Source organism: Cryptomeria japonica, chromosome 3 (genome assembly GCF_030272615.1).
Source record: "Cryptomeria japonica chromosome 3, Sugi_1.0, whole genome shotgun sequence".
Classification (NCBI taxonomy): Eukaryota; Viridiplantae; Streptophyta; class Pinopsida; order Cupressales; family Cupressaceae; genus Cryptomeria; species Cryptomeria japonica.
Genome location: NC_081407.1, coordinates 633,996,832 through 634,006,164, shown reverse-complemented (window position 1 = coordinate 634,006,164; position 9,333 = coordinate 633,996,832). Strand labels below are relative to the sequence as shown.

The following is a 9,333-nucleotide window of genomic DNA, read 5'->3' as shown; positions in this document are numbered from 1 at the left end:
AAGGAATATTGATCAATGATTGGTAAGTTGCATTTTGTAATGCATGGCAGATCGAACATTGCACATGCAGTGGGTATTACCGCTTGGCTTTAGAAAAGCCCAAGAGAATCCCACTTGGTAGCAGTCAAGCAGATTCTTAGATATCTGAAGGGAACTATTGACTATGGATTATGGTATCCATACAATGATGATTTCAACGTGAAAGTGTTCACAAATGCTGATTGGGCTGGTAATGTGGATGACCGGAAGAGCACAACTGGTGGTGCATTCTTTCTCGGTGGTAGACTGGTCTCATGGATGAGTAAAAAGCAGAGTTGTATCTCTCAGTCTACAGCAGAAGCAGAGTATGTTGCATCTTTTATGAACTGCACCCAAACTATTTGGATGAAGCATGTATTGAATGGCTTCAAAGTTCCTGTATCTGAACTGGTAAGTATATTTTGTGGCAATACAAGTGCAATTAACATTTCCAAGAATCCAGTTTTACATGCTAGAACCAAGCACTTTGAACTCAAGTATCATTTCTTGAGGGAAAAGGTTCAAAACAAAGAGGTGGTATTGGAACATGTTTCCAGTAAGGAGTAGTTAGCAGACATATTCACCAAGCCTCTACCAAAGGCTACCTTTACCTATCTGAGAGGAGAATTAGGGGTGCTACCCCTTCAAGAGGCAAACTAAAGGTTTGTGCTCCACATCAGTCAGATCTTACTTTGTTATATCTTTTCAGGATTGATGTGTTGAAGGATGCTACTCCTCAGGGGGAGCAACATAGTGGAACATGGAAGCTCATGCCTCCACTTTGGCATTGTTGTCAAAGGGGGAGAAGATGTGAAGCGGAGAAGATATCTGCAGTATTAAGGAGAAGATGTGATGCAGAAAGAGAGATATCTTTGTATATTGCCATCAATGCCAAAGGGGGAGATTGTTGGCATATGTGCAGAGTATGTTGACATGATGATATTGTGTTGTCATTGATGTCAATATGTTGAAGAAAGAATCGGTAATATGCTGAAGAGTGAACCGGTAATATGTTGAAGAGTGAACCGGTTTATTGAAGTTAAGCAACTGGCAAAGTGAACCGGTATAATGTTGTGAATCGGTATATGTGCAAAAGGTGAAGCGGTACGTTTGTCCAAGTGAACCGGTATATGGAATGTTCTCTATCAAGGTTTAATATGGTATGACTACCGGTTGGTAGTTCCAGCCTCAGGGTTTCCGGTTGAAGTGTTTCGAGCCTGTGTGATTCAACCGATGGCATTGTGTGATGAGTTAGCATTGTAATGGAGATCAGATCGTGTTGCCACGTCAGCCTCCTGCACGTGAAGGATCTTGCATGAAGGGGATTGATCCTATCTACCTCGGGAATGTGCAAAGTCCCTGCAAACGGTGAAGAACGCGTGATGGGTTATCACCTTCAAGAGGCGGTGAAGAACAGACGATGGAGAATGTCTTGAGATCTGTTCAAGACCATTGTATTCAAATGCAAAGTGTTCAATGGTCAGGATTGAACCGACTGAATTGCTCAACCTAAATGTTTAGGGTTTATGCTACCGACCCATCTGTTTCCTATAAGGTTGATGTTGTGTTTGATGTTGAGGTTGTTGGCAAATGTTGGGTGTGTATCTAAGTGCAGAGATACGTGATTTTGCCAGACCAAATAAGAGAATTGATACCTGCAAAGTGTGTGTACAGAAGGAAGGAACGAAACCAGGTCTGCATTGGCATTGAGTGCTATTACCAGATCATTGTAATACCTGTTGATCTCTAATCACTTCAACAGTTGGAAAATCCCTTAACAGGGTAGCTTTAACTAGCTTGCTGTAAATCCGTTAGCAGGGTGACTCAAAGCCATTGAGTTCATCAAATCCTCTAACAAGGTAACCCCTAATAGGGTTTAACCCTTAATCAGGTATTCTAGCCATCCCTTAACCAGGTGATCCTTAACAAGATCGGTTCCTAACAAAACCCGTTGTAAAAATCTTTAACCGGACTAGGCTCCTAACAGAGCGGACTTCTAAAGAGTTCAAAAACAGCTAGTGGGTATTCATCCCCACAGTGGTTTTTCCCAGTTGGGTTTCCACGTGAAAAATATGTGTGTCATATGTGATGTCCTTTTCATGTGATGTTTTGTTGTTTTCTGTCAAGCGGTGAATTATGTTGATCTAGCAAGTTATTATATTTTTGATGACATATTACTTGTTTATGCACAAGGATAATGTGGAAATGAGGGTGTAGGTTGTGTGGAAAGATAAGTGTTTCCGGTTTATATCTTTCACAGTCTCATTGTGCTTAACCGGTAGTAATCTGGTTCTGACCGATGTTAGTGATTGTCAGTCAAGTTCACTATTTGCAGTCAAACTGGTTTAGGAAAAGTTTTTGTGCCTGTACTGATTCACCCCCCCCCTCTCGATACCGGTTTGGTACTCACTGTTCATCACTGAGTTATCAAATACACAAGTTCTTTATTCCCAAACTTTATTAGGTATAGTCCATATATTGATCACACACCTTAGATGATGTGATTCAACACTTGCTTAATTAACAATCTTGCTTTTCCCTTAATAACCACTCATGAATATATGTTTTCATCATGTTCCTGGGTTGAATTAAATCTTTGAGATAATATGTTTTTCCCCACCCAATCTGCTTTGTCCAGATGACAACCTTTAATTTAATTGTCACATATTTTTTATTTCTTCATTCGTGTTAGGACCCACTTGTTCAACCATTTGTTATTTTGCTTCACCCAAGTTTTCTTCCTACGACCTAATTCCTCCTGCATAACTATTTTGGGCCAATAATGTTTATCCATGTTTTCAACCTTCCTTAAATAACTTAGCAACTGAGTTAATGTTGTTGCCTCCAATGGAAAAGTTCATGCATTAGTCAAAATAATTTCATAAGGAATTATGATTTTGACTTTGAGATTGCATTTGAAATAAGTAAGAAGCTTTTGATTATGTATCCTTTTCGTTCTAGAAGACTCTCAAGTGTAGTGTATCTTTCACTATTTCCAATAAACTACCTCAAGAAAATAATTTATTTCTATTTTCTATTTAATGAAAAAACCATGGCTTCAATCTTGATAAAATTCACTTGTGTTGATATCTTGACAAAAGAGTTTTAAGATCTTCAAATATTTCTCCAACTCATAAACTATTTTTAAAATTAGAATAAAATCATATGATAGCTTCACTACATACCTTTGCTTGATCGATAGGGGAGAGAGACGATAGGTAATAGGGGTACCAATACATGCTATAACATGTGGACAAAATGGATCCAATAGTGGTGCACTAAAAATGTAATGTCAATGCTTATCCCCAAAAAAGTGCCTCTAAAATTCAAAAAGTAACCAATCATGTGATACCACATCAACACGCAAGTAAACATGACATATTGTACATCTATTGGTCTTATGACAAATTGGGACCATTTTGGACACCTTCACAAAAATGTGTGCTGATGTGGCATCATATTTGACCATGTGGACTTAAAAACAATTTTTTTAGTAGAGAACTTGACCAATCAACTGATTACAAAATTGAAAGTAGTTTGAAATACCTAGATAGATAATTGAATAGATGCACATGTATAGGCCCTCTCCCCTACCCCATGTATTTTGTTATAGAAAAGTTTCAGACTGCCATGTGGACTAACCAAATTAGGCATAAAAAAGTGTATTACATCAAAGAGTTTAACCCAGCTTGGGAACATGGAGAGAAAGCATATTTAGGGGCAGTTATTAAAGGGAAAGCAGAGTTGTTAGTGGCACAATTGAGGACCGATTTGCATCATCTAAGGTACAAAATGGGCACGTGGAAAAGGCCAAAAGAGGTATAGGAAGAGAGAACTTGCTTGTTCTGCAGGATGGGTGCAATTGAGATAGAATGACACTTTCTCGTTGAGTGCACACCATATGATGATATCCATGCTCAGTACAAGATCATCTCGAAGGCTGACAACATGCATCGTTTATTTGACGTTAACCAGTCACCTAGCTTTCTAGTCAAGATACATAGTAGGAGATGAGACATTGAAAGGAATATGTAGATAATTTAAGACTGTGAATCCCTGGTCCCATAGACTGATCAATCTTGTGGATGTCAGTAAAATCAATTATTCATTCATTTGATTTTTGGTAAATAGAAAAAAAAATTTGATGAATAAAAAAATGTGAAATTAGGTTGAGACCCATGGAATAATAAAAGAACAGTGAAAATTGATCCCCCAAAAAAGCTCGCCCGACTATCGTGTAGGGGCATCGCTTCACATAAAACTGAATGTTCAATTGCAGGGCTATGGCTACGACGGACATAAAATCACAGTGCTTAGCTTCGTGCAACGGACACGGGTACATGCCGATGATTATACCACCTAAATAGGTTTCTTCTTATTTTGAATCTCTATTTCTGATACCTATTCCTCTTCATCTTCTTCATGGCTTTACAACATTTCAGAAATACCGCTTTCATACATCCAAATGAATTCAAACTTTTGAAAAGGCTTCTTCACAACAACGATAACGGAGAAAATTTTGCTTCTTTGTCTATTGAAAGCACACCTTCCCCTTCTCTTAGAACCACAGGTAGTGCGTTTACAAGGTCTACATCTTCACAACTTGCAGCCAGTCTCGCCAACGCATTTTCTAAAGGGAATGCGCATAGAAACCTGGAAGAGCTGAATAACTTTGGACCGCACATCTCTCAAGGGGTTGTTGAAATTGTTTTAAATAGGCAAAAACATTGGCAAAATGCCCTTGATTTTTTCAAATGGGCTGCCCTCCAAAATGGTTACAAACACAACTGCTATACATACAATACAATGGCCTCAATTCTCGCAAAAGGAAAGCAAACATGGGCATTGAGGGATCTCATGGAAGAGATGATGGAAGAAAGATGCAGAATGACTCCAGGAGCATTAGGTTTTCTGATTAGGTGCTTTGGTCTTGTGGGGATGGTGGATGAAGCAATGCACTTGTTTGGTCAGGCTGGAATTTTGAATTGTGTATCTAATGTGTATACATACAATTGTTTGCTGGAGGTTTTGGTAAAATCCAAAAGATATGATTTGGTTGAGATGAGGTATAATGAGATGCAGGGGTATGGATTTGTCTCTGATAAGTTTACCCTTACAGCTCTCTTGCAGGCTTACTGTGGTGTGGGAAAATTTACAGAGGCTTTGAATCTATTCAAAATCATGTCACAGCATGGTTGGGTTGATGAACACGTGCTCGCTGTTTTGCTTGTTGCTCTTAGCAAGTCTGGAAAGTTAGACATGGCTTTGGAACTGATAGAAAGCACGAGGAAACTTGAGATAAACCTAAACGAAAAAACCTTTTTTGTGCTGCTACATGGATTTGTCAAGGAGAATCAAGTTGACAAGGCTCTTGAGCTTGTTAAACACATGAGGGAAGCGCGTATTAGATTAGACTTATTTACATACAGGGTACTTATTGAAGCTCTTTGTGAAAAAAATGAATGCTTGAAGGCTTATGATTTGTATGTTCAGATAAGAGATTCCGGGCTGTCTCCAGATTTGGTTATTTACAGAAAACTGATTTGCTCGCTCAGTAACGAAGGCCATCTCGATGCAGTCAATAGGTTGTTGGAAGATGGATTGATTTTTCAAGGTGGTTCTCTTGCATCTTTGTACAATGCAGTTTTGGAAGGATTTGTGAAGGCTGGTAAAGTAGACGAGTCATATTTGCTGCTTCGAGAGATGATAAGATTTAATAGTTTACTGGTTGAAGGTGCATCAGTGATACCTGCTCTGCACTTTGTAAAAGTTGGACAGGGATCTGTTAGATTCTCGAAGGTAGTTTCTCCAGATACTGCTTCCTTTTGTGTTGTTATTGATGGTCTCTGCAAGGTGGGAAATTTGGATATGGGATTAGGGCTTTTGAATGACATGGTGAGGATAAGCATTATGCCCAATGTTCAAATTTACAACTGCCTGATTCATGCACTTTGCAGCTTAGGTAGGCTGGCTGAGAGTTACAAGCTTTTGGATGATATGAAGGAAAGAAGTATTAATCCAACACAATACACTTACAATTCGATTCTTGGATGCCTGTGCAAAACAGACAAGGTTAGTGAAGCTCTTGACCTGATGAGGAAGATGAGGCTTCATGGTTACACCCCTTGGATTAAACATTATACCTTACTTGTTAAAAGGCTTTGTCAGAGTGGTAAAATAGCTGATGCTTGCAATTTCTTGAATGAAATGGTTCAAATAGGGTTCCTACCGGATATGATTGCATACTCTGCAGCTATTGATGGCATTTGCAAAGTTGGTGAAGTCGATCATGCACGAAATCTTTTCAAAGAGATGTCAGAACAGCTTTGTGCTCCTGATGTAGTTGCTTACAATATTATAATAAATGGATTCTGCAAGGTTGGCAGAGTAAATGATGCCCAGCAAATCCTGAATGAAATGTTGGAAAAAGGACATGCACCAAGTGTGGTGACCTACAATGCAATGATGAACGGATTGTGTAAAAATGATGGAGTTGATCTGGCACTCCTTTACCTTTCTAAGATGGTTTCAGAAGGGAGGCCTCCCAATGTTGTTACATATACAACCTTAATAAATGGTCTATTTAATGCAGGACGAGACACAGAAGCTCTCGCCTTGTGGAATGAAATGGAACAAAAAGAATGTCATCCTAATATAGTTGCATATACAGCTTTGATTGAAGGACTTTGCAAGTGTAATAGGGTCAAACATGCCTTAGTTTACCTGCACAAAATGCAAATTAAGGGCATAGAGCCTGAGGCACTCATATATAGTGTGCTTATTAACAGTCTTGTTGAAGAAGATGATATGGTTTCAGCTTGTGAGGTTTTAGATATGATGGTTCAGAACATAAATAATCATAACCCTACTGATAAGGCTTATCAAGTCTTGGTGGCTGGTCTTTACAAGTTGAGTGAAGATAAAATGGGTTCTGCAGCTGTATGTAATATTATTGAAAAGGGATGGCTTCCCACCATTCATAATTTAAAGGAACTAGAGAATGCTGCTAAGAAAGAATTAGAAAACATATGAAATAAATACCTTGGACAAGATTTTCTGGTTCTTCCTCCTGTTACAGTTGTGTATCAAAAATTAACAACTCGGAATGGTTGTATTAATTTTTCTGAAGTCAAGCACACCTTAAATGCAGTTTGAAGTTTCAATTGCTTTAACTCAGGACTCGATTTTCACTCTCCTCCAGGTATCTGTGAACTGAAAAAGGTCAGTTCAGGCTGTCGATTATCTACAGACACTATTTGGCATGGCTTTTATCCTATGATTCTATGATTGGTGAGGCAGGCTTATGATATTATATGATCTGTAAACGCATAAGTATCAGTTAGAGGAAGGATAATAAGTTCAAGAAACATTGTTAAGATATTGCATTTTATCTTTTCACACTAGAAATGTGCTTGACAGCCAAGATGGTGCAACCCTTATAACAAATTAGTTCACTCACAGAACAATACTACCGGCAATTCATTTTCATTATAATTACAGTATTCTCATTGACAGTCATGTGACATTTCCATCTACATGATTAGTTACTCATAAAGCTTCTATGAAAAAGCACGTGATGAGGAAGAAATGAGTGCTTACACCGTAGAGATTGTGGGAAATAGCAATGGATACAATTTAAGTTTTCCAGATGTAGATGAAAAATAATGAGAGTTTACTGTTTAGTAAGGTTATGACTTTACTAGCCAGAATTTCCATCTCTAATTTGGGTTGGTAAACATGGTTACCACATTGTATAACAAATGATCTGAGAGATTTGTCCAGGACAAACAAGTGTAATCAAATCATAAGCATCTTCGCATGATTGAAAATATTGGGATTATTACAAAGCAAGTTGTATATGTCAATTGAAACATTTGAACTATATTTTTGGGTGTCTTTCTATTTTTGGAGCATTCATAAGTAATATCTCCTGTTCTATGTTATAGAGGCATTTAATACTGGATTCTCCTGTTATTGGATTTGCGGCATGCATGGTATGCAAGGTTCTAATCCTGAATAATTAAGAGTCACTTTCATTGCATATGGTGGATTTATGTTGATGTAAATGTTCCAAGGTCTGCCATTTTCTATATTACCAGTTTTCTCAGCTTTATGGCAGAAAGCCTTTTCTTTGACACTTCCACCATTTTCATAATGATAAAGAGTTCCAAGTTTCCAACTTAAATGGAAATTCATACTCATAGTTCTTCTTGCCTAAGACTTGTGGCTTTTTGTCTAGCACACTTCTCCATTGAGTTCCACATTGCTCACAAAACATACCACAACATATATATCTCTTAGAGTTAGTTATTATTTTTTGTTGCAAAACATCATGGAGGTTCCTGCTTTGTAGAATTTCTGGAAATATGATTTTATTGTCTTATATATTTCAGTATAGATGAAGGCAGCAGGAATGAGAAAGGCCTTTCATTGTCTTCAAAGTGAAAGCTACATTTTATCTTCTAGGTTTTGATGTTTGAGAGGCATGTTCTGATTGTCAGATGACACAGAATTAGTTAAGTTAGATGCCAGCTACTGCTACTGCTGTAAATGCAATGGCTGCAACAGCTATTTTTGATTAGATTGATATCACTAAAACCTATCACATTCTGCTTCACAAACCTTATACGTTGTATGCTGAATTTGTTCACAGTTTTGTGCCATTATACTGGCTCTTGTACTTTTAAGATCAATTGGGCAATTATTATCAGTTTGGAGCCTCTTGTGTACTTTTAAGACCGGATATCACATGGCCAAGGATTGGCGTGAGCTGTGACACAAAATGACTAAAATTTTAAAAGATTGTGTTGAATAATTGACAAAAAAGTTGGTTTTCCAGGTGGGCACATCTTCTCGAAGACAGTGGTACAATTAGGTACCAATATGCTTTTGATATTCACTAGTATAGATATAAAATATATCTATGTAAAAAATGTCGAGAGATACCGATTTGAAGCTATTTTATTTACTTAAAAGTTATTTTATTTTACTTTGGAATTATTTTATTTACTAGATACATGTAAATATCATTTCTATGTGCTATTTGTTTTGGAAATATTATGTTTATTATTAAAAATTAATATTTTGACGTGTAAATGACTGTCAAATTTAAGGTAGATGGTAAGAGTTTTTGTTAACATGTTCATGTCATTACACTCAACCCCTTGCTGCCATTGTAGAATGCCTCTTGGCATTAGTTACATTCTTTTTTGAAACCAAATGTTTGGAAATAGGGTTCACTAGTTTATGCATGCAAACTATGAATCAAACCTATTTCGCAATATTACATTTAGAAGGAAAATGAACTCAATAGGT

General features: G+C 37.4%; 1 protein-coding gene across 1 annotated transcript; it reads left to right on the top strand.

The window, feature by feature from the left end:
• The first annotated feature begins 4,224 nt into the window (after positions 1-4,224).
• Positions 4,225-7,081, top strand: LOC131072076 (putative pentatricopeptide repeat-containing protein At5g08310, mitochondrial). The gene has a single exon (XM_058008102.2). It carries the CDS (start codon positions 4,441-4,443, stop codon positions 7,048-7,050), a length of 2,610 nt encoding a protein of 869 aa, XP_057864085.2. The 5' UTR covers positions 4,225-4,440; the 3' UTR covers positions 7,051-7,081.
• Positions 7,082-9,333: the final 2,252 nt, after the last annotated feature.